At 49.8% G+C, this 23,561-nt stretch overlaps 6 protein-coding genes across 6 annotated transcripts; 3 read left to right on the top strand and 3 right to left on the bottom strand.

Annotated features, from left to right (window-relative positions):
- The first annotated feature begins 127 nt into the window (after positions 1–127).
- Positions 128–1,588, top strand: BDV59DRAFT_153665 (uncharacterized protein). The gene is made up of 3 exons (XM_073687391.1): positions 128–503; positions 557–668; positions 720–1,588. The coding sequence occupies exons 1-3, from the start codon at positions 254–256 to the stop codon at positions 1,249–1,251; spliced, it is 894 nt and encodes a 297-aa protein (XP_073550091.1). The 5' UTR covers positions 128–253; the 3' UTR covers positions 1,252–1,588.
- Positions 1,463–2,830, top strand: BDV59DRAFT_153608 (aldo/keto reductase family protein). Its single transcript, XM_073687390.1, has 6 exons — positions 1,463–1,748; positions 1,799–1,809; positions 1,860–1,917; positions 1,961–2,142; positions 2,194–2,563; positions 2,617–2,830. The coding sequence occupies exons 1-6, from the start codon at positions 1,674–1,676 to the stop codon at positions 2,767–2,769; spliced, it is 849 nt and encodes a 282-aa protein (XP_073550090.1). The 5' UTR covers positions 1,463–1,673; the 3' UTR covers positions 2,770–2,830.
- A 4,831-nt stretch (positions 2,831–7,661) lies between these two features.
- On the bottom strand, positions 7,662–14,443 carry BDV59DRAFT_191819 (DNA-directed RNA polymerase III core subunit RPO31; the record flags this gene model as incomplete). The annotated part of the gene is made up of 4 exons (XM_073691954.1): positions 7,662–11,919; positions 11,991–12,079; positions 12,595–13,816; positions 13,884–14,443. 4 exons carry the CDS (start codon positions 14,441–14,443, stop codon positions 7,662–7,664), a joined length of 6,129 nt encoding a protein of 2,042 aa, XP_073550089.1.
- A 777-nt stretch (positions 14,444–15,220) lies between these two features.
- Positions 15,221–16,232, top strand: BDV59DRAFT_173684 (spindle checkpoint protein MAD2). Its single transcript, XM_073688940.1, has 5 exons — positions 15,221–15,326; positions 15,379–15,417; positions 15,471–15,499; positions 15,546–15,762; positions 15,823–16,232. Exons 1-5 carry the CDS (start codon positions 15,280–15,282, stop codon positions 16,100–16,102), a joined length of 612 nt encoding a protein of 203 aa, XP_073550088.1. The 5' UTR covers positions 15,221–15,279; the 3' UTR covers positions 16,103–16,232.
- Positions 16,233–17,528, bottom strand: BDV59DRAFT_173680 (DUF218 domain protein). Its single transcript, XM_073688939.1, has 5 exons — positions 17,397–17,528; positions 17,164–17,304; positions 16,967–17,074; positions 16,858–16,909; positions 16,233–16,801 (listed from the first exon to the last, which is right to left on the bottom strand). Exons 2-5 carry the CDS (start codon positions 17,271–17,273, stop codon positions 16,253–16,255), a joined length of 819 nt encoding a protein of 272 aa, XP_073550087.1. The 5' UTR covers positions 17,274–17,304; positions 17,397–17,528; the 3' UTR covers positions 16,233–16,252.
- Positions 17,529–18,248: 720 nt separating this feature from the next.
- Positions 18,249–22,830, bottom strand: BDV59DRAFT_153471 (uncharacterized protein). The gene is made up of 10 exons (XM_073687388.1): positions 21,893–22,830; positions 21,668–21,834; positions 21,511–21,614; positions 20,949–21,450; positions 20,473–20,575; positions 19,896–20,422; positions 19,446–19,843; positions 19,165–19,394; positions 18,520–19,101; positions 18,249–18,468 (listed from the first exon to the last, which is right to left on the bottom strand). The coding sequence occupies exons 1-10, from the start codon at positions 22,532–22,534 to the stop codon at positions 18,376–18,378; spliced, it is 3,348 nt and encodes a 1,115-aa protein (XP_073550086.1). The 5' UTR covers positions 22,535–22,830; the 3' UTR covers positions 18,249–18,375.
- Between the last annotated feature and the right edge of the window lie 731 nt (positions 22,831–23,561).

The raw sequence follows: 23,561 nt of genomic DNA, 5'->3' as shown, positions 1-23,561 counted from the left end.
CAGTCTCAGACGAATCTGGCCAGCCCTTAATTAAACTCTCGCCCTTTCGTTTCATCTAGTTCACGTGGGATCAGCTTCGGGGTCGACTGCTAACTCATCACCAACCAGGTCCCAGCACACCCCGAGACTTTAGCCACACTTGGCGAGGCGTGACTAGAGACCGAAATAGGGGCGAAGACAGGCATGTCATTTCTTCCTCCACAAACATCATTATTTTCAATGTCTCCTGTGTCGCGAAACAGCCATCTTCGCGATGTCCTCCTCCGCCAGCCCTAATATCACAAGCTACTTCAACCGGGGGCCGCTAACAACCACCTTTAGCCCACCAACAACATGCTTCCTGACCTTGTCAGTGGTCTCCTTTTATGTGGGGACGGTACCTGCGTCTACCACGTTCTACGGGCACTGGTTTGGGTTTGACGACACAGGTTACACGTGCTTACCTACAGGCACCGTGCCTGGCAGTCTACTTGCTTCCCAGACATACTGGGACACATACTGGTGTAAGAAAGCTACTACACAGTGCTGGTAGAAGCTTACTTATTATGCTGTGCAGATTCCCCGGGTCTTTACTGTCCGACTGGATGGACGACGGCAGCCCCTTTGGCCGGATCATGGAATGGGCTAGAAGTGACTGGCGGTACGAGTGGTGCTATTTGCTGTCCTTCGTAAGTTCCCCCGCCTCTATAGGGCTGGGCAGCAATGCTGATGCACCGTAGGAGCATGAACTTTTACTCAGAAAATCACCAGTGCAGCCAAGTCATATCAGCAAAGGACACCATTACAGTTGCAACGTCCGGTGTAGTAATCACATCCACCCTGGCGACACCTATCACCGTTTATGCGGACGGAGTCCCACTAATCTGGGAAAAGTCCGATCTCCCAGAATCAACCAGCGCATCAAGAACACCCTTGTCAACACAAATATCAACCTTGGCCAGAGCGACAGCAACGAACTCGCCCAACGATAGTAGAAATGATGGCTTATCAGAAGGAGCGAAGATCGGCATTGGTATCGGGATCCCGTTGGCGGCCATTATGATAGGTGTAGCGATCTTTTTCTACTTCCTCAAACGACACAAAAGCGTCAAAAAGGAGCCGGGCGCAGAGATATATACTCCTCCACGAGGTCACGGAGCTCTCGCGGAGCTTGCTACCAAAGAAAATTCTGGGCCTTCCGAGCTCGCTAATAGGGAAGATCGCTCCGAACTTCCTTCGGACACTCCGACTCGTGCGTATGAGTTGGCGTGATTTGTGTACAGTTTCCTCTAGTTGTATGTCCTCAGACATCTAACTAGCGTTTCTGAGATGAACCCTAGAATTGCGGGAGCAGGATGGTCGACCAGCTTAGTAGCCTCGTGCGGCAAAATTGCCCTGAACCCGCAGCAGGGCAGCTATCAACGTTATTTGGCCTGGAGCTAAGGGAGAAGGCACAGTTCGAATATACCCCTGATTTACTTCTATTAGCTAAGTGATAGGATATAACTCAGTACATATGATGGCTAGGCGGGGAAACAGATTCCATGCGAGTAAGAAAGTGGAGAGGCTCGGGTGGATCGTTTTCCCACCTCCACGTCATCGATGTTCTGGGGATTTAACTACGGAACACACAACGCTCCCCCTCCATCCAGTTTGGCATTTGAACATTGATCAGAGACAAATCTGCAGACACAATGACGGCACTCAACGGCCTCCGCTCCGTGTACCGAATGAACTCGGGTCACGAGATTCCTGTCCTTGGATATGGTGTACGTTAGCCGACTGCTCAATTATGATCGCCGCTGATTGGGGATTATAGGTTTATATGATGTGGGTGATACCCTGCTTGGTCGAACACAACTACAGTCTGACGATAGTAGTCCAGCATCAAGGACCGAAGTAGCTACTAAAGAAGCGCTCGGGGTCGGGTATCGTCATGTAGGTAGCTAAGCCCGCCACTGACGTTAGCTAATTTCTTTAGGTGGACTCGGCCATCATGTATCGCAACGAGAAGGCCTGCGGACGCGCGATCAAGAACTCCGGGTTGGACCGCTCGCAAGTCTTCTTCACGACTAAGATCCCGCCCGGATCAATGGGCTACGAGAGGACCGCACGGGCTATTGACACCAGTCTCAAGGAAGCTGAGCAGGACTACTTTGATCTGTATTCACCTCCACACCCTCGATCACACGAAGTTTCCGCTAATATAGGCAGGATCCTGATTCACGCTCCCTATGGCGGCAAGCAAGCCCGTCTAGGTTCCTGGCGTGCTCTCGTGGAAGCGCAAAAGGCCGGGAAAACCAAATCCATTGGGGTCTCCAACTACGGAATCCACCATCTCAATGAGCTAGAACAGTACATTCAAGAAACTGGAAGCAGTCCCATTGATGTCGGGCAGTACGAACTCCATCCCTGGCTGGACCATTCGGATATCGTGGAGTGGCTGCAGAAGCGGAATATCGTTGTGGAGGCCTACTCGCCGCTGGCGCATGGAACGCGCATGGGCGAGTCCTTGCTCAAGACACTGGGGAAAAAGTACAACAAGTCTCCGGCGCAGATTATGATCAGATGGGGATTGCAGAATGTATGCCCCTCTCGGCGAGACGGTGTCCCGCATATAGTGCTAATCTCGTATAGGGATTCGTGCCTCTTCCGAAATCGGTTACACCGAGTAGGATCAGGGAAAACTCGGAGGTGTTTGATTTCGAGTTGTCGGATGAAGAAATGAAGATATTGCATACGGGAGAATATTCGCCTACCGATTGGGATCCTACAGTTGACGATGATTAGCAGTTGGACTTACAAATGTTTATCAATATCGTACATACACTTCCAGGAGTTTTGATTCGAGTATAGTACAGTCTGTAGTCTAAGTGTTATGATGTCCTCCCGATGTCGTTCCTAACCAACAGCGCGGGCCTGCACAAGCTGGCTCTTCGGAAACAAGGGAGTCTTCTCGTATTTATTTACACAGTCGTTTGCCTCCGGGCTGCCTGGTCCAGGAGCTCTACCAGCTTGACTGCGTCCGCAGCTGTCAATTGTGTATTGATAAAACACATTCGCAAAGCCAACTTGCCACGCAGATTCGCGGTCATAAGAGCAGCATTGTTGTTAGCTAGTATATCCTGACGTACTCGTTCATTGAGCTCTGCGAGCTTGTTTTCTGCAATCCCTCCGGGATTAAATCGGAAATTGATGATGCCCAGACAAGCCCTTGCCATGATTTCCCAGTTCGGAAGATTCTCCAGGTACAACTGCATGACCTCTGTAAGATCTGGACCATGATCGATCATTTGGCCTATCCGCTCCTCTCCTAGAACTCGTGGGACAAACCAGAGCCTCACCGCCCGAGCAGGCCTTGTTAGTTCAATTCCCAAGTCGCAGAACTCCAGAGTATCTGTGTCCATTCGAGCTTCTCGATCGATAATATCGGCCCTAGAATAAAAGCTTGCGGCGAGTTTCTTTCTGTGATGAACCAGCAATATGCCACAGCCATAGCTCTGGAAAAGCCATTTATGTGCATCCCAGGAAACACTGTGAGCAAGACCCAAGGGCTTCGCTACCTCCCTCCGTGATGATTACAATGCCACTGACGCCCCGAAAGCGCCGTCAACATGTAGCCATAGCCCTTCTACACATGCAATCTGTGATATTTCACGGAGGGGATCTATTGCACCGGTCTCGGTGCAACCAAATGTAGCAACAACTAGAAATGGGGTCAACCCATTTTGTTTATCTTCTCGGATTTGTCTTTGAAGATCCGTTGGTATTATGCGAAATCCGCTGTCGGACCTGATCTTGCGCACTTGATCTCTGCTGAACCCAAGAATGCGCGCGGCCTTGGATAAAGAATAGTGGACCTGCTCCCCTAGATATATCACTCCACGTGAATAGCAGTCCTTAGTAAGAATTTGATCTCTTGCTACAACTATAGCCATTAAATTCGCGATTGAACTTCCCGAAACGAAAATGCCCCCCGATGTTGATGGAAAATTGATCTTCGAAGTAAGCCACTTGATCAAGGCGGTTTCAACAGCGCACGGCCCAGAGCTAGCCACCCGACCTCCAGCATGGGCGTTAAAGGCAGAGACTAGAACATCTCCAATCCAGCTCAGTTCGTTGGAGGTAGATAGAATAAAGCTGAAAAATTTCGGATGGTTCGTCCGCATATGGTGGTCAAAGATGAAAAATGCCTCTTTCGTAACTTGCATGAGCGGCTGTGCTGTAGTAGCAGGCACTGCCAGAGTTCTAAAGACATCCCATACACCATCGTCTGTATTTCGAGTAATGGCCTCATTGACTCCCGGATTGCTTATATCGAGAAGGGTCTCGAATATTAATTGGATATTCGCCCATTGGCTTTCGACCTCGTCATGGACGTCGATCATGGCGGCGTGGCTGTCTTTGTTCCCAACCATATCGAAGGTTAGACAATATGTGTTTCCAAGCTTGTGGAATCGTTGCACTGTCGGACGATGTTTGGCTATACTGATAGTATAAGCAATACTACGAATGAACTAGAGATGAGCTGGCGAACTAATATATACATGAGTGTTAGGGATAGGGGGCATTCTTATACCTGCGCAGGTAAGTCTTCAAGCTAAAGTATACTCAAGTCAACGTCCTTTGCATGTTAACTATATGGTTGTATTTTACAAGAGGTGGGTGGGGCTTCTCTCGGGAGTAACCCTAGCTTCTCGGAACACTACTATTAACTACGTTCCGTCGTGTGCATTTCCCATACCCTGATTATAGAATGTGCCTAGCTGATTTTAGTATTTAGTGATACCGAGATAAGTGCAAGAGACCTAAAACGAGGGAAACCCAGACGTACCGTAGTTTGTCAGAACACTTCTAACGACTATGCTGAGCCATTTTCATCATCGATGACTTGAGCATGTCTATTTAAGGGCCATCAAGTTTTCTTATTCGTTGATTAACGCTGCACTGCCCTTATTGCGGTAAGAATTGCATCGTCAGCGCTTAATAACGATTGGATTGTTGTTCTGATCTTTAATGCTAGCCTGGTACACCTGTTGAACTCATGGGATGCCATTAATTTGTTCAAAGCCTATAAGAATGCGATCCTTTTCCCACATAATGACCCAATGCTAGCAGTCATTCCCTAGGCGAGAAGATAGATTGGGTCTTAAATTGAAATCTATTGTCAAATCTCGGAGCTTCTTAATCATGGTGGGACACTGCTCTTCCAGAGTGGACCATCTTCGCAAATGCCTACCTTCTCAAGTATCACTAATTACCCCCAATGAAAGCGAATATGATAACGTGGTTGCAACTTGGAATATCCAAAGCCAATATTATCGGCCCCAAGCCATGGTAGAACCGACGACGGCCAACGAAGTCAGTCTCATCATCAAGGCTGCCAAGGAATTTGGTCTATCCCAGTTAGCGGTACGTGGAGGTGGGCATTCTTTTGAGGGACTATCCTTAGGCGGAGAGGATGGCGCCTTAGTTGTTGATATGGTGGAGATGAACCATGTACACCCCATCCCTGAAAAGAATGAAATAATCGCCGAAGGAGGTGCTCTCCTCGGGCAAATTCATTTAGCCGCCTACCACGACGGGAGGAAAATGGTCTCACTGGGAACGTGTCCATCCGTTGGCATTGGTGGCCAGATCCAATGTGGTGGCTACGGCTTTTACTCCCGAACATACGGACCCATTGTGGACAGTGTTACTGCCTTTGAAATAGTAACAGCGGATGGGGAAATTCTCCAAGTAGATGAGACTCGTTACAAAGATCTCTTTTAAGCTGTTCGAGGATCCGGCGGAGGATCATTCGGTGTCATCACTGCGGTGACTTTGCGTACCAACGATATTCCAGCCTCTGTGGCGAATTTCTCCGTGATATGGGAACTCACAGACTCTGATCTACCGGATATCCTGAAGAAACTACAGCGTGTTTGCCTCGGTGCCCCAAAGTGCCGTTAACCCAATGGTCATGGCATGGCTAGGGAAGTTGGAAGTATTTGGCACAATTTTGGCTAGCTCTAATGCAGAAAGGGAGAAAGTCTGGGCAGACTTCATAAGATATCTGCCAAAACCATCTGACATGCGCTTCGAACCCGTGGGCTTTCTCGAATCAGTAATGGACATTGCGAAGTGACAGACCTCCGCGCCATGGTATAACACTCTCGATGATATCCATCGCGAGGGAAACGAACATCTTCGCTATATGAGGATCAAGTCTGACTTCATATCCCACCCTCTATCAGACGACTCAATGGAAAAATTAGGCCGATACCTCGCAACCCAGCCATTGACTGGCGTACGAGTCCAACTTCTGGCCCTGGATCCGGACCATGTTCCACAGCCGGACCGGACATCCGTTCGAGCACGACGCTGTCCTTGGCGATGACGACTTGGACGAATGCGAGAATCAAGATGGTTTAATGCTGAGCTTTTATGGACATCATCTCCCTCAGCTTTCTGAGATAAAGGCGAAATAGGATCCGACAAATTTATTCCACCACCCGCTCAGTATACCATTGCCAAAATGAGCCCCATGTCTGGGTTGGTGGTGCATCTTTGATGACAGCCATGGCATGTATTGTAGGGTGTATTGTAGGGCAAACGGCTACCAACTGGAGAGCGAAAGCGGCGGCAACGATTTTGGCTATAATCAACGACGCCAAAGTCAAAGGCGCAAATTGTTATATTTCATATTTCCTCTAGCAATAATTATCGGTCCCGATGATAAGCTCGAAGCGTAAGACATGGCACTTAATATAGACAGATAACTCTACTGAAGAACAGAGTAGGTGGGGGATTAAGAAGCGTTCGCGTTTATAGACGTGGAATGATGGAAGCTCCCCTTCTTATTATCAACTTTCACTTCCACTCACTCCCATGCGCTCTTTTAGTAACGCTATTCCCGGAGCTTATTCTTCAGAAAGCATCACTATCTCTTCTAGCCAGTATCCACCGGTATGCATCACGATAATAGGCTACTAGCCCATTAGCTCATATAGAGTAACGCTACGCAACGATTCTATACATCACTTACAGGTCCAAAATTACTGTGATAATTCGCACTGAAAATCTTCTGCCCCAAGGGAAGAATTAAGAGGATCGTATCTTAATTGCAGGGATATTAAGGTAATTATTATGCAGAGCTTCACCCGAGGGAAGATTCAAGAGTCCTGGTTGATATAGATTAAGTCCTCGAGTCAGTAAATCCGTTGCATATCTTTGTACAGTACAACCGTCATGTCCTACATTATTTGATGGATGTGAGTTTACTGTATACTTTGCAGTGTCCGGCTATTTCTGGGTCAGCGGAATTTTTACGCTTTAGCTCAGTCACTCATGATGATCGTTTCGATTGCCACACTTGGCTCATGATACTGGACTAGTTTCGGATCTTGTCATCATATTAAAACTGGAAATGGGCTTTTGATCATTCCTATTATTCTTGCTCCTGATGGTGGCACGAACCATGTCATTGTTTAGAGGGTAACCTATGTTGCCACAGACCTGAAGATATTTATCATTTGATTCGTCTGACTAGACATAAAGAATACAAGGACAGCCAGGCCATCCGCATTCGACGGTATCGCTAACTGCAGAACCAGTAGATGCATGTAAAAAGACCAACATATGAATCCAACGCCCCCAAATGCTTTTTTTTATCCCATACTACAAATCAAGAGACAATAGCGTTAGACCCGCACTCTCTTGCGAGGCTTTTTCGCCTCGAGAGGAGCCTCGCAAAGCTGGCTCCAGGCATCTTCAAACGGAGTCTTTCTTGCGCCCATCTGGCCTTCGAAGAAGTTGATCTTCCGCACCACTTCCATAGCACCGGTACCGAGGGAGACCGTCTTGCCCATAATGATACATTCGGATACACCCTCAATCATATCCGAACGACCAGCTCCACCAGCATCAAACAGGTGATCGGCCGTCTTCTCGAACGAGGCCAGCTGGAGAACAGAGTCACGCATCTTAGCCAGACCAAACCGGGTGATACCCAACACTTCACCCTTGTAGGTCATCACATCAGCCAGCAGCTGCATATGACGAGGATCGATATCCATGTCCTTCATGACCTCGCTGATTTCTTGGACAATAGTAACACGGGCAGCCTCGATACCAAGAACTTCGCGCATTTCCATCACGTTGTTCGTGGAGGTACGAAGACCGTCCACACCCATCGTGGTCATACATTCTCTCAACCCATACCCTTCCACAAGAAGGGTGTTCGTGGTGGACGTCTCATCTGTTCGGATGATTGCACGGTAGGCGTGAGGATGGCCCAGCACCTGGATGTCGGGAAGCATACGCTTCAGGTGCTTTAACCGAAGGAATGGATCCGCACTGGTCGCCGCAATCTCAGTCTTTGACAGAGATGCCTTGCTGGAGGGGTCAAGGTCCATGTAGATATGGATGTGGGAACGAGTGTGCCGGAATTTAAGATCATCTGCCTTGAAACGCTTGTGGTTCTTGATAGCGGCTAGGATGTTGTTGATCTTCAACTCAAGAGCCAGATCCTGGATTGTCTTCCAGTTGATCTTGACCGTGATGAAGGCCTCCTTGCCAGTCCAAGTCTCCCGGACATAATGGATAATGTCCCGCAAATAGGTTTTTTCTATCCGACCCTTGACGATACGTGCGGCGATGATGTTGTCCTTGGTGACAAGTTCGCAGGCAACAACAGGAGTACTGATCTCCTTGGAGGCGTTGATAATTTCCTTAATACGGGGCACACCTTGAGTAATACTCATACCAGCGACACCAGCAAAATGGAAAGTCTTCAGCGTCATCTGTGTACCGGGTTCACCGATGGACTGGGCACCAACAGCACCAACGGCGTGGCCAGGCTCGACCTGGGCCTTCTTATACTTCATCAGGCAAGCCTTGATGAAAGTCCTCAGTGTTGTTTCGGTCAACTTCCCAGTGTGGTTCAAACCCTTCTGACTCCGCTCATTATTGGGATCGATATCACCGCCACGCGAAATAAGCCTGTCTGCCTTAGTCTGGACGTATTGATGGATGGACTCCAGGAAATCACGAGCGCTTTCATATTGGTCGATACCATGGTCGCTTCGGTCCATGTAACCGAGCTGAGTACCCATGAGGTCCTTGCGAACCAACTTGGCACGTTCCTTGGATAGCATCTCCTCGCAGACCTCCATGATTTCGTTCGGAAGCAGACTCCGCTCATCGTTGTCATATGTGGTCGTTTCAGAGTGGATAAATGTACGGTCGAAATGGACAGGCTTAGCCTTACCCTCCATATCGACTGGATCCAGTTTGTCATCACCGTACTGGAACTGGACAATGCTGTTAGAGGAATTTCGGACAGTGTCGTCATACCTAGATGACAAGTCTTCGAGGGATTTCATGAGACGACGGGACATGTAACCAGTTTCGGCTGTTTTGACGGCCGTATCGACCAGACCTTCACGCCCAGACATAGCGTGGAAAATGAACTCCGTAGGTTCAAGTCCGGAGAAGAAACTGTTACGGACGAAACCCTTAGACGGCGGTTGACGAGCGTTCTTCGGGAAATGAGGCAAAGTGCGATCTTGGAAACCATCCTGCACACGCTGGCCACCAATAATTTGTTGACCGACCAGGGCCACCATTTGAGACACGTTGATGCTGGAGCCCTTGGAACCGGACGTTGCCATGATCAGGGGCGAGTTGTACTTGCTCAGCTGGGCAATACATTCATCACCAGCCTGTTGACGGACCTTACTGAGAATACCGGAGAGCTGGTTTTCCATGGTCTGCAGTTCGTCACAACCAGGATACTTCTCCAATGTTCCAGCCTTATATTTGGCGATCACCTCATCACACTGAGCGTAGGCGGTCTCGACCAAGTCGTGCTTCGACTGCAGAAGCTTTTGGCTAGGGTAGACATCCGTGATACCAATGGAGAAGCCCATGTTTGTGAACCAGCGGGCCGATAGTCTTGACAGACGGTTCATACCCTCCGCAGCTGCAGCAGGGCCGAAATCTCTCAGCATAATGTAAAACACATTGTCCTTCTTTCCGGAACCAATAGTGGATTTATCCATGACACCGCACATCACTTCGGAGTTACGGATGATAAGCCAACCATCCTTGGGATCCAAATCCTTGGGACGACCATCTTTAGGCTGCTTGTATTCTCTGCAAGCAGCATCTAGGTTCACCATCACAGGGTCATCCTTGTTTGGACGCATGAGAATGTTGAAAACTTGCTTGCCGGTCCACAGCATCTGCGGCTTGACAACAGCTGGAGGAGGGAGATCAAATCGGGTTTCAGGTCCGAGCATGTAGAGACAGAGCTGCGTAAAAGAGCGCCGATCAAAGAAGTTATCCTTGCTGCTAAGGAGATACGCAGCACTGATGAAGTCCTGAATGGCTGAGATAATGGGTTCACCGTTCTTGGGCGTCGCCAAGTTGTTCTTCACGCCCATCAATTCCATAGCCTCGGCCCTGGCCTCTTCTGTCTGCGGAACGTGCAGGTTCATCTCATCTCCGTCAAAGTCTGCATTGTACGGGTTGCACACACATTCGTTCAGTCGGAAGGTCCGGTGAGGCCGAACCTTGGCAAAATGAGAAAGGATACTGAGTTTGTGGAGAGATGGCTGTCGGTTGAAGAGCACGATGTCGCCATCTTCAATATGGCGTTCGACCACATCTCCCTCCTGCATCTGGTCGGCGATCATGTTAAGATTACCATACTTCAAGAAGGTTTTGAAATCGGAGCCCTTCTTGATAAGATAGTTCGCTCCAGGCCATTTCTTAGTTCCGTTCCTGACCCGTTCCTGGAGTTTCTTCTTGTTATATCTATTGACAACCTCCGGGTACGTCATGTTCTTTGCGACCAACTCTGGCACAGCGACTTCATCCACCCGCAAATTTGGGTCAGGGGAGATGACGGTACGGCCGGAGAAGTCAACACGCTTTCCAGACAAGTTACCACGGAACCGACCCTGTTTTCCCTTGAGTCGCTGCACAAAGCCTCGAATAGGCTTTCCCAGGTCCGCCTTATTCAGGCCGGGGACATCGCTGTTGATGTACACGGCAATTTGAAGCTGCATATAATCCCAACATTCCATGATCGTGTGAACCGGGGCGCCCTTCATCAAGGCATTTTTCAAGTTGATGTTACTTTGGACAATGTCACCCAATTTAGCGGTCAAGTCATCTTCCGTCGATGCTGCATCCTGGCCGACGGAAGGGCGAATGCAAACAGGGGGGGCGGGAATGAATTGCCATAGAAACATTTCAGGCCTAGCTTCTTTAGGATTCAGTCCCAGAAGCTCACAATCCGTATCCGATATTCTCTTGAATAGATTTAGAACGCGAAGGGCATTCAAATCGTCCTGGGCCTTTTTGTGATGTTTCTCGACCTCCGCGTTATGACTCCTAGCCTCCTCAAGCGACTTATCAAAGACAATCTTGCTCGCCGGTGTGACCTTCTTAACCGATGTCGAAGCGTTGAAGGCACGGAACTTGTCATGCGTGATTTTGAGCGCGCTGGTTCCGGCCTTCTTCACGACGCCGTTGATGGTGCCACATGCCTCACAGGTTTTGGTCTTCTTGCACCGTTCGTGAACTCGTTTCGCAATCTGCAAACGTCGGAGGTTGTCCAATCCAGGGCGCCGCATTTCACGGAGATAACTACGGCGTTCTCCTTCAGGGAGCAAGATGCGAGAGCATTCCTTGCAGATCTCTTGAAGAATGGTGATAACGCGCTTGAAGTAACCGACGTGGAAAGCGGGTAATACCAGCCTTACGTGACCGAAATGGCCATTGCAAGTCTGGAGAGGAAGACCGCAAGTTTGACAGGTTGCCGTTTTGTTCGATACACCCATGCGCGAGTCGAGGGGGCCGTGGGCGACGACGGCTCGATCATGATCAAGGTCGAAGAACTTTCGATCCGAAACCTCCACCACGCCCTGGCTGACAATGTCATCGTGGGATCTAGTACAAAGCCTCGGAGTTAGCCAGATACGCCCCACGAATTTTCCGAAGATATATCAAGTAGTCCGTACAAGACGCCAAACTTCAGCTCAGAAATGACTTTCGGGACACGGTCGATGACCTGGGCTTTGCCCAGGTCGACCTGCACACCTTCTGGAGGCTGCATCGCCGTCAATCAAGAGTTGCGCATGGCAAGGTGACCAATGACTCAGAGAGGGGTTCAGTGCGCCGGAGAGCGCGCGCAGGGTGAGAAGAGGAAGCCTCAAGGAACAAAAAATAGGAGGTAAATCCCTTTAGTATCGAGAACGTGTTTAGTCACTGCTCAGACGTCAGGAGGAGTGGCCAGGGTGAAGGAGGAAAACTGCAGAAGACGAAGGGCGGCGGGGTTGGCGACGAGAACTTTTCGATTTTCTTCAAATTTCCCCGGCAGCTCATGGAGCTCCCGCCAATCAGCGGAAAGTTGTCTTATGTCAGCATTGGTCTTTCCTCCAGCCAATCACTGTTGAGCAATCTTTACAGCGTAGTCTAATAAGAACACATCCATCATTTATTTCTATACAGCGATAATAATACATCTCAATCAGCGCCATCTGGTATAATATACAAAGAACCGAATATAGCACATCGCTACATTCACTTCGCGAGGAAAGCCTGGAAAGCCTTATGTTCAATCACGACATTTCCAACAGCCCTCAACCTTTTCCGTCCCTCTTTCTGCTTCTCCAACAGTTTCCTGCGTCGACTGACATCACTCGCATGGAGTTTGGCAAGGACGTCCTTCCGGTACGGTTTCACCGTCTCACGCGCGATCACCTTACGCCCGACAGCGGCTTGAATGACCACCTCGAAGAGCTGCCGATCAACGTGCTCCTTGAATTTGGTCACCCATTTTCTTCCCAGTCTTTCTATCTGACTGTAATGGACAATCCGTGCAACAGCATCCACGGGGGCTTTATTGACCAGGAGCTGCAACTTGACGATGTTGCTCGTCTGCCAGGCTGACTCCTCATAGTCCAAGGACGCATAGCCCTTCGTCGACCCTTTGAGCTTCCCGAAGAAGTCGTCCACGAGCTGTGCCATTGGCAGTTCGTACTTCAAAATGGCCTGTGTCGATGTGAAATACTCCAGGCTCTGCTGTACACCGCGGTTAGATTCACACAACTCAATGACTTTCCCGAGATATTCATCGGGGAAGGTCAAAGTAGCCAACACGTAAGGTTCTTTGATTTCTGCAACTTTGGATCGCAGCTCATCTTCATCAGGGAATTTGGCAGGGCTGGTCACGACCTCCTCCCTCCCGTCTTTCCACAGAACCTTTACCGGCACGGACGGGGGAGTAATAATGATACTGGCACCATGCTCCTGGCGCAGTCGGTCCTCGAATACTGAACAGTGAAGGGTTCCCAGAAATCCCAGTCGGAAACCGGCTCCCAAAGCCTCCGATGACTCCTTCTGGACCGTGATACTCCTGTCGTTCAGCATGAGCTGGTTAATACTGTCTTCCAGATGTTCGAAATGGTCTGCGTCCACGGGATACGCAGCCACAAATACCATGGCCTTTGGTTCTTCGAATCCGGGAAGCGGTTCCACTGCCTTCTCGGACCCAACTTTCGTGTAGGTGTCTCCAATCTTGGCTTCCTTGCTGCGTTTCATACCAGGGTTGAAGAAGATGTAACCGACTTGACCGGCACGGATTACTGTCTGGGGTGTTTCGTTCGGATACATGATCCCAACCTCACCCACGTAGTATTTAATTCCCGTGGCGAACGAGACCAATTGGTCTCCGGCTCTGATTTCTCCGTCGAACACGCGGACCAAACAGATAACACCTTTGTAGGAATCATACCAAGAGTCGACGAGAAGCATACGCAGAGGTTTCTTGGAGTCCCCGACGGGTCTGTTCGCAATCGATCAGTCAGTCCCTCCTCTGGATCACACAGAGAGACAGAAGGCAGTCAACATACGCTGGAATCTTGTCCACCACGGTGGGAAGCAGTTTCGCCACATTCAGCCCTGACTTCGCCGAAACCAATACCGCGTTCTCCGTGTCGAGCTCGAAAGACTGTTGCATCTGCTCGAGGGCGCGCTCCGGCTCTGCGGACGGCAGATCGACCTTGTTGATGACAGGAATAAGCTCCAGACCCTGCGCAAACGCGAGGTAGAAATTCGCGACTGTCTGCGCTTGAACGCCTTGACTCGCATCGACAAGAAGCAAGGCGCCGCCGCAGCTAGCGTAACTGCGCGATACCTCCGCGCGGAAATCCACATGTCCCGGGGTGTCCACCAGGTGTAGCAGGTAGTCCTCCCCGTTATGGTTATAGATCATTGTACATGTCTGCGCCTTGACCGTAATGCCTCGCTCACGTTCCACGTCCAGTTTATCCAGAACTTGCTTGTTCGTTCCGGGCTGGATAGTCCCCGTCAACTCCAGCAGTCGGTCGGAGAGTGTACTTTTGCCGTGGTCAACATGGGCGACGATGCAGAAATTCCGATACCGTTCGATTGGGATCGCCGCAATTCGCATTTCCAGCTCGGACGGAGTCCTACTCGCCGATGCGCGGGCTGCCCTCGCCGACGCCTGGAGTATCGTGGAGGTAGAGAAAAACCGCGAGGCGGCGTAAGGGCCAGGCCAATGGCTAGCAGCAGGGCGGGTTGGTGCTGCGCTCAGCCATCTGGCTAACTGCAGGCATCCTCGCATTGGGAGGTCTGTAGTTGCATGGGAAGGGGGTTTTCGCAGGAGGAGGTGCACGGTCAAGGGAAGAAGTTGGTGGTCTGGGGAAGTTCAACTGGACCTGAGTCTGGCGGAGAGAAAAGTTGCGGGCCGAGCGGAGAGTAGGAGATACGATAGGATGTCGGTCAGAAAATCGATACTGAACTCAGTGCTTTTATAGAGCACCAGGAATCATCGTTCCCAATAGACTCAGAGGCCTTAACTGTGCTCTGGAGGTTTCATTGCATATTCCATCGAACAATCCATGTTGGTTGTAACTACTGCGTACCGCGCATGATATTAGTCAGGTGAATTATGCCGATGCATAAACAATGAGTAAGCAGGCACACACCATACCGTATCGGGGCTGCGATTGCTGCAGCGACTATCGGGGTAAACAATCCTCGCGGTCTTTTTCCCGGCATTCATCCACAGACTTCCAACAAAGCGCTCCAACGAAAGAGATTTCGTCACTACTCAATTCACCATGTCCGCCGCTTCGAAGGACAAGTCCAAGGTCCACAAGCTGTCCTTGAAAGGTAAGCCGCCACACTGAATCGGGTGGTGCAACAGCTTACCCGGAGATAGGGTCGGCGAAGCTGGTGGCAGAATTCGTGAGTGTCCTTCAGATACATGGATATCAAACATGAATGCATGCTGACCAGTCCCAGTTTGAGTACTCCATCAACTCCATCCTGTAAGTCGACTCCGATACGTCGTAAGTGGGCTAGTCTAATCCCTGATCACAGCTTCCAGCGGGGTGTCTACCCTCCGGAAGACTTCACCACGTAAGTCCCTTCTTCTCCGCCCTACATCCTTGACTCAAGCTAATGCGATACAGTGTCAAGAAATATGGCCTCAACATGCTTGGTTGGTCTCTTCCTTCCGCCGTCCGTGACCCCACTAATCGACTCAGTCACCGCCGACGACCAGGTCAAGGCCTACATCAAGAAGATCATGTCCCAGTTGAATAAGTGGATGGTGGGAGGCAAGATTTCGAAGTTGGTTGTCGTCATCACAAGCAAGGAGACTGGAGAACACGTCGAGCGGTGGCAGTTCGACGTTCAGATTTTCAAACAGAGCAAGAGCAAGTCTTCACGGTCGTCTGGTGACAAGGAAAATTCCGGTCCGGCGTATGTCGCTACCCACCTCTATTCTATTACCCTCTGTTTGACTGACCCTCTCTTCTTCAGGGACACTGAGCCTGCGGTCGAAAAGACTGAAAAAGAAATTCAAGACGAGATCCAAGCCATCTTCCGACAGATCACCGCCTCCGTGACATTCCTTCCCGTCCTCGACGGCGACTGTACATTTAATGTCCTCGTATACGCCGATGCCGACTCTGAAGTTCCTGTCGAATGGGGCGATAGCGACGCTAAGGAGATCAAGAATGCGGAGAAAGTGCAACTTCGGAGTTTTAGTACCAACAACCACCGCGTTGAGACTCTCGTCAGTTACCGCCTTGCAGATTAGGATGGAAGGCTCTAGATATGGTTCAAGTTGTTTGCACACGGCGTTTGGGTAAGAAGTATTTTGCATTGGCGGGTTTCGGTACGACGTTTTAAGTGTACATTTGGTCTAGTTAAATAACGACTAATGAGGATGCATGATCATGCCACTGTATCAAGCTATATACCACGGCAGCTGCTCTAATTTTGGAAACCATTCGTTCCCATTTCTTCCACCGTTCCATCTCACCAGTTCCTCAACTACGCTCTCGAGACTCACGTTGACAAACAGCCCTTCCTCCATTCCCTCCGTCCAACCTCGCTTTACCCGTTTCCCTGCCAGCTCAGGCTGGACTCCGTAAGGATCTTTCTTCCAGAGCCCAATCCCTCGTATTTCTTCCCCTGTAATCAATGACTCCACTGGAGTGACTTGCTCTGGAGGATTGATCCCAATAAGGTTAACCCGGGCCTGGTCATCTCTCTCCTCTCTGCGGGAGACGAGTGGAACAAGACCAACGGCTGGGAAATGATATTCCATGAACCGTTTCCTCTTGAACTCATGTGTCACTACGGTGACTCTGGTTGGATAGGTGCCCGTATACAGTCTGAACTGAAGAATTGAGAACAGGACATTTTGATAGGAGTCTGTTGCATGAGTTTCGGCGATAATATTATGAGGGTTGATGTCTGGGGTGTGGAAGTAGCCGTTGTCTTTGGCGAGATTCTGCTGAAGAGGTTAATATCTAACTATCCTGGTTCTCGTCATATGGGCCTTCGTACAAGATATGACTGCCCTTCCGTCAAACCCGTCAGTGATCGTTTCGTGGCGCCTCTTGCACATTGTTAGTTTAGGGATCTTATGAGCCATCTAGTCATGTTTGTGTCTCACCCTGAGAACATCAGCAAGCTAGAGGGGTCACTCGCGAGAGCCTCAAGTCCAGCTTTGACATGGCTGGCGAAGGTGGGGGTTTCCCCCTTTTGGAAAGGCTCTATTAGCCTGTTAAGGATATTGTCAACGGCTAGGTTGATGGATATTTTTAAATATTTCGATCATATCGGGATAGCCCAAGATATTAGTCTTCTTACCATTCTTCCTCTGAGGCTCCCTTGGTTGGCCCTCCGATATATATCGCATGGCAACACACAATAATCAGGTGAGAAACCTGGGACCTGTCTAGACCTGGTTGTGTCTGCATCTTGTAACGGATATGCGATCATACACGACAGCTATAGTTTGCAATACACTGCTGTTAGAAAAATCCAGTACAATGATGCAAATGAAGATACTCCATAAACACCGAAGATTGAAGTTACAGTACCTTGTAAAAAGTCTGCGTAAAAAACGCGCTAGCAGATAGTTTTTCGCGTGGCGCGTTTTCACCCCTCCAACTTCAAATTCTCAAAGAGTGATCACTTCAAGAGCTCTAGTTCCTATAAATCTCAATATTAGGCGGAAGCGGGAGTTGAATCCAGAGGATCGCTCACATACATTAGTTAGGCCTAAATATTTACGTAATCTAGAGAACACCAGAATTAGTATATATTTAGTTATATACGGCAGAGACATGCACCAAAACCATTATTAAAGGTTAGTCTATAGGAATAACGTAAGTAACATATTCTATGAGCTAATATAAGTCAGACAATTGAAATATACTTATTCGCCACGCTTATGCGTATTAGCTAGCCGAATCATGGGGTTTACCAAGCTCTATTGATTGGCGCTAGGAGACTGGATGGCTGAGATGAATATCTACACTGTAGTTATCCGTCCATAGATTCGATGACTTTGCTCAACCTACCCAATAAGCTTAGTGCATTAAATACGAGCCTTGTTGTCTCGCCTTGCTCGGTCGTCTCGAAGGCTACCTAGGTACCTGTCATGATGAAGAGAAGTGAAGTTGGTATTGAAGAGAATAATTACGAGAATCTGGAAAGCACGTGAAGGATCGCTTTATTATACACGTTCCCCACAACAGAACAAAACGCCGTTGCATATGAACCAGCGTCGCAAACTTCATCCAGAGGAAATAACTTGCATATGATATGAAAACCCACTGAAGAAACGGACAAAAGAACTCCTTCCGATGAAATGATATGCAGGATGCTCCCAAGGGAAAGACAATCGATGCGTGCGAAAGAATACTGTCATCAACCAACGCCATGAACTCGCCAGGCACATATTTGCATCATTGTACAGTTGCAAGGAAAAGCAAACCCGGTATAGTGGCACAGACATATATGCAAAGCAATGATGGCTCATATCACAGATACCGCGGGGTATCAAAGATGGAATCACTAGTTAAGAGGATCGTGACGATATGTGCAGTCGTCGCCCTTTCGACACCTGCCTTCCGCCCAGTATCTACAAGCAACCATTCCAGCTTTAGGCTAGTGGGCAGTCAGTAACGAACGCAAGAATCTTGCATTCAGAGAACTTACATGTTTCTTGTTTGGTGTGCCAGACTTGGGGCGTTTGGAGTAACCGTAGTTATCATCATGGCCGTCATATCCACCATTCTCACGCATGCGCTTGCGCTCCGGGTCTTCGTACTGACCGGAAGCCTGAGACGCTTGTTGGTTTTGGTTGGAAAGCTGAGATATTATGGCCGCAAGATTTGGTGCAATGCTGGGTTGGGATTGCTGAGCTTGCGGAGGAGTAGGGGTTTGCTGCATAGGATTCATAGCAGAGAGGATCTTCTGGAAGTCGATGCCTTGTGTTGCTGTAGGCTGGGACAGGGCTGGAAACTGCGGCATCGAAAGGAGTGGATTCGGGGCTTGCTGCTGAGGCTGTGGTTGACTGAACATGCTGATGGTACGCTCAAGGTCCGACATTGGCGGTTGCGAGACGGGCTGGGAGACGGGGGGAGGGGTTGAATGCTGTGGAGTCTGTGGAGCATTTTGGAGGATTTTGAGTAAATTTGATATATCGAATGGAGCGCCTTGAGGGGTATTCTGAGGCGCTGGTTGAGCGGAGGTTGCGCGTTTGGGGTTGACCATTGCATAGTACCGCTCCTGTCGTGCCTGCAAATTATCAGCATCTTGCCAAAAGACCCAGGTAGGACTTTGAGAGTAAGAACCGCCTACCTTGACATGATCCGGGAGCTCGCCAAATGAGAGAACTTCAGGGACTGACTCCTCAGCATCAGATGGAGGCGGCTCCTTAGGAGATGGCGGCACCTCTGCAGGGGATGTGTAGAAAACCATAAGAGTAGTTGCCTCCCTGTGCTCCTGAGCAGTCTTCTCAGGGCTAACAGGCTGTTGGGCACCCCCACGTTTCGTATAGTTTCCATGTTCGATGCCCGCAAGATCAATTTCTACACTGGTTAGTGGCAGGAATAGAAGAGTATCACCGAACGGGGAAATACCAGAAGGCTCGCGGTATTCTAACAAATTCTCCTCGCGGATACCGCCATCTTCGTCATCTTCCAGTTCATCAAGATCTCTATGAAGCTTAAGGACACTGCCTTCGCCTTTAACATCCCCTGCTTCTCTAGAGCGGTCTCCGGGACCAAGCTCCTCATCGGGGTCATGAGTAAAGAAACGCACTTCCGTCAGAGAGCTGTCTGGTTTCCAGGTAACACGTAGCCTTCGCCGAGCCTCCTTACGAAGTCGCCTCTCGCGTTCTTCCTCGCTCTCGGGAGGCTTCTCCTCAACAGGCTCCGACGGCGTGGGGTCCTTTTGTTTATTGAGATCCGCCATAAGATCGCCGAAGGAAAATGTCGGCTTGGACGGTGCCGGCTGAGGCTCCTTTTTCGCCGGAGTGCTACACCAAATTAGTCCCAGTTCTCTCGATTATGAACAGTAGGTCTACTTACCCTGACTTTGCAGCTGCTGCTGCCGCCGCCGCTCTCTCTGCGTTGGAGGTCCCAGGTCTCTTAGACGCAGAGCTCAAGCTCCCAAAAAGATTCGTAGGCTTAGGGGCAACGATATTGGCCTTTGGACGGGAAGCTGTGGGGTTCGTCCTGTTCTCTTGGCCCGGCTCTTGTGCACGTTTGGAGGGACCATTGGCACTGGGAGTGCTCGGTTTCAAAGCATTCTTAGCACCAGATGGAACCACCATCCTCTTGGTAGCAGGCTGGCCATTAATTTCACCCTCGCGGGGTCGCTTTGTCCCAGTCGCATCTGGTACATTAGCTGTAGCGCTCTTGCTAGGTGAATTTTCCTTGGAGGATGCTTTCGCTGCGTCTTGCTTCCGTTTCGTCGAAGCTGCGGCATTATCAAGAATTTTCTGAGAAAGTTCTCGGACAATTGGGCCGCCCTTCTTCACAAACCTAGGTAGAAGTTTGGCAACGTTCGTTTTGTTCAAAACATCCTCATCCATGGTCACAAAGCGGGAAAGTAACTGCCCTTAGATTAGTCAATGTACAAAATCCACTGCATTAAATGGCTGACCTTCAGGAGGCTGATATTGAAGGCACCGTCGATATCAGAAGCTTGATGTCGGTCCAACATGAAAGAATATACGGCAGCAACAGCCATGGGATGTTCACCCAATCTGCAGAGACGCGCGTTAGCCAGTTTAAAGGCAGAATGGCTAATGCAGCACACAAAAGACCACAGAATCACATGCACAGGATCCATGGTTAGGGCCAAATTATCTATACCCCGGTAATCTAGTAGACTTTCAAGGCCAACAAAACTCATACTGGAGCTGCCTCCCAGTCGCTTCCTGCACAGGGCAGATAGCGAGCCAGTGGGTTGGAATGTCCACCCTTACTTATAAGCACTCTTTTCAGAGAAGCAGTGCTCACATCACTAGGGGAATTACATTGAAGAGGCACTCAATTCGGTAGTGAATTCTATGGCCTTGACAAGATGCCAGATGTGCATGTGCAGGGTGGTAAACAGGGGAAGGGAAAATGACATACTTCTCGACAATCATCGGGTGGCCCTTCTCCAAGGTGGTGCTGACAACCACATCCATCAGACGGCGCTGGAGAACGACGTCCTTCTTTATCTGGGTGGCTTTTTCATTCTCGTTCTTATTCTCCGCCGCTTTCATCGCTTGGGATTTCTCTTTCCACGAGTCCCTTACGGTTTTGACGACGTCTTTGAATGCGACCAGGGCACTCTTGACTTTCTCGGCATTAGGTCTTCTATTACGTGGCGACCAGACCGCTTGGAGGGTATCATATTGTATAGCAGCTTCAGGATCACTGGGACGAGCGGGGGGGATGGGGGATGGCTCCTCAGGAGATATGATTTCAAGATCTGAATCGTCGGTCTCGCTTTCAGAGCTTGAGGAATTCGTCTTCCCATTCGTCATCCTGCCAGGGGCCTTTTTGGAAACCTTCTTCGTTTGTTTCTTGGTACCGGGCTGTTTCTTTCGTGCACCTACAGCGGGAACGTTAGGCATCGTACCGATTTGCCCTAAAGGCGTAAGATTAGCGATAAGAAGATCAGTAACAATGACGACGGGCCGAGCTTTACCGTTGATCGAAACGACAGAGGGGTGAGTAATTCCAGGGGAAGCATTGAAGCTTTGTTGGCCCAGTACCGGCATTTGCAAGTCATTCCGAAAGTAATCGAAAGCCCTATGATAAAACTGTCAGGAATCGACCGCAAGGGAGACTCAACGAAGACATACTTTGGCTCATTCTGGCGTTCAAATCCAGGCATGTTCAGGTAGGTGTAGTTGCTTTGTTGCCCTGGAACTTGGGTCTGCTGTTGCGCTACCAGCTGAGGGTTTATCGTATTCTGTGTCGGCAAGTTTGGGGTAACTTCAGGGAAATCGTGGGGGAAGGACATCGAAGCCTGGTACCAGGATCGTCAGTCAGCCAGACAGTCTAGAAAAAAGGTATTAACAACTCACCAAAGGATCATCTGGAAAGCCAGTCGAAAGGGCGTATGGGTCCAATCCCATCGAAGGAACTTCATTATGATATGTGGTCTGCTGGGGATGCTGCGAGGGAGTATCGGGGACGGAGAGTTGTTGCTGAGGAAAGTAGTTACGGGAATAGGCGAAGGATTGGTGGAAGGCAGGGTTCTCGGGCGTCGAGAGGGACTGTGACTCCAACGACATTTGTCCCTGGGGGTACGGTTGTAGCGGGCGATATTGCGGGGAGATCCCATAGCCCGAGGGAGTTGTCGACATCATGGGCTGGTTCTGCAAAGAATCACCACGCCAGGCCTGAGGAGTTTGATTATCGTATAAGCCATGGATCTGATCCGGTTGTGGTAACGGACTCCGAGACTGGGAGGAGGAAAGAGGCGGTTGGTTTTGGGAGAAGACGGGGTGGTCCCAGGTGATTCCCAGGGGCTGAGAGGGCGTCTGAAGGTGATTCTGCTGCTGGTGTTGTTGCGCATGTTGGTCGCGCGTTTGCTGGTGTGATGACGGGTCGGCATTGGTGTACAAAGAATCCAGACTGGCCCAGTATTCTGGAGGTAGAGAGGCGGGGTTGACCGGAGGCTGAGGGACACCACGCAGGAGATCCTGCGGGGGAAACTGGTCCATGGTGCCGCAGTCCCCTACCCTCAACAGGGAGATGGATGAAGAGTCGGAGGAGGGGAAAGTCTAGAGAAGAACAACAACAATCGACAATGCGATGAGCAGGAGCACAAAAGTATAAGTCACATGCATCCACGTGCAGGAACACACCCGATTAGGCAAGGTCTCGGTCGGGGCGGTCCTCTTGCTTTCCTTTTTCAGAAACCCAGTGGATCCACCACGCCAACGGTGATTAGTGGACCGCAACGAGTAGAAGGCCAACGCGGATTGGTCAAAATCACCAAGGGGGAAGGCGGTCAGCCAGAGATCTGGGGGCGAAAAAAAAAGGGCCTGGCTGGGGCCTTGCGGTGGTGAGGCAAGGAGCAGCGAGCAGCAGCAGCGGGAAACGCGCTGCAGCCGTATGTGACTCAGGCGGGAGGGAGAGAAATGACCCCGAAGACCTCTGGATCTGGTATCAACTTAGGTACCTTAGCCTCCCCACACGTAAGTTTCACACCACCTTAATTGGCCCGTGGGTGCGTTTTCCTTTAAGCAGCAGCAGCAAAGGTCCGTCGGGTTTCCGGCGAGTCGGTCTTAAGAGAAACCCGCTGTTCAATGCTTGGAATACACCCAACTGGCCCAGTACTTCCCGTATAATAGACGTAAGATATTGAAAGATGCAAGAAAGAAAACGTCCTGTGCGGTTTGGGAGAATTCCTTTCGCCTGTTATTGCTCCCTTTTCCTCATCCGTTGTCTCCAGCTTGTCTGTTCTCCTTTGTACCGTCCTTCCTCAGTTCTTTATCCTCTCTTGGCCTGGTTCTCAGCTTCACACACTCTCTTTCTTTCTCTCTTTTTCTCTTTCTCTGTCTTTGGGTCTCTCGTACTCCTCCGAGTGACAATTAGTGCGTACAGTCTTGGTCCTTGTGGACCCTTTTCTTCTCTTTAGATTTGACTCTTTAGATAGACAGACAGCGAAAAGAAAAGGCTCTCATACAAAGAACCACTCCGGACTGCAGATCTGCAGCATAGTCATTCGGTTTACGAAGAGGGTGA

This window comes from Aspergillus ambiguus (assembly GCF_047715705.1).
Source record: "Aspergillus ambiguus strain CBS 117.58 unplaced genomic scaffold BDV59scaffold_7, whole genome shotgun sequence".
In the NCBI taxonomy this organism is placed as follows: Eukaryota; Fungi; Ascomycota; class Eurotiomycetes; order Eurotiales; family Aspergillaceae; genus Aspergillus; species Aspergillus ambiguus.
Note: the sequence above shows the minus strand (reverse complement) of the source record. Positions and strands in the feature narration are given on the sequence as shown.

Excerpts from the sequence above, each read along its gene's own strand:
- BDV59DRAFT_153665 (XM_073687391.1), top strand. The coding sequence starts at position 254 with ATGTCCTCCTCCGCCAGCCCTAATATCACAAGCTACTTCAACCGGGGG. Across the intron at positions 504-556 it reads ATACTGGGACACATACTGGT|ATTCCCCGGGTCTTTACTGT; the intron begins GTAAGAAAGCTA and ends TATGCTGTGCAG. Across the intron at positions 669-719 it reads GGTGCTATTTGCTGTCCTTC|GAGCATGAACTTTTACTCAG; the intron begins GTAAGTTCCCCC and ends GATGCACCGTAG.
- BDV59DRAFT_153608 (XM_073687390.1), top strand. The coding sequence starts at position 1,674 with ATGACGGCACTCAACGGCCTCCGCTCCGTGTACCGAATGAACTCGGGT. Across the intron at positions 2,143-2,193 it reads GAGCAGGACTACTTTGATCT|GATCCTGATTCACGCTCCCT; the intron begins GTATTCACCTCC and ends TAATATAGGCAG. Across the intron at positions 2,564-2,616 it reads TCAGATGGGGATTGCAGAAT|GGATTCGTGCCTCTTCCGAA; the intron begins GTATGCCCCTCT and ends AATCTCGTATAG.
- BDV59DRAFT_173684 (XM_073688940.1), top strand. The coding sequence starts at position 15,280 with ATGCATGCTGACCAGTCCCAGTTTGAGTACTCCATCAACTCCATCCT. Across the intron at positions 15,500-15,545 it reads ATATGGCCTCAACATGCTTG|TCACCGCCGACGACCAGGTC; the intron begins GTTGGTCTCTTC and ends TAATCGACTCAG. Across the intron at positions 15,763-15,822 it reads AAGGAAAATTCCGGTCCGGC|GGACACTGAGCCTGCGGTCG; the intron begins GTATGTCGCTAC and ends TCTCTTCTTCAG.
- BDV59DRAFT_173680 (XM_073688939.1), bottom strand. The coding sequence starts at position 17,273 with ATGCAGACACAACCAGGTCTAGACAGGTCCCAGGTTTCTCACCTGATT. Across the intron at positions 17,075-17,163 it reads GGAGCCTCAGAGGAAGAATG|GCTAATAGAGCCTTTCCAAA; the intron begins GTAAGAAGACTA and ends TATCCTTAACAG. Across the intron at positions 16,802-16,857 it reads CGGAAGGGCAGTCATATCTT|AATCTCGCCAAAGACAACGG; the intron begins GTACGAAGGCCC and ends CCTCTTCAGCAG.
- BDV59DRAFT_153471 (XM_073687388.1), bottom strand. The coding sequence starts at position 22,534 with ATGGACCAGTTTCCCCCGCAGGATCTCCTGCGTGGTGTCCCTCAGCCT. Across the intron at positions 21,451-21,510 it reads CTCTGTCGTTTCGATCAACG|GGCAAATCGGTACGATGCCT; the intron begins GTAAAGCTCGGC and ends TTACGCCTTTAG. Across the intron at positions 19,102-19,164 it reads AGCTCCCGGATCATGTCAAG|GCACGACAGGAGCGGTACTA; the intron begins GTAGGCGGTTCT and ends GATAATTTGCAG.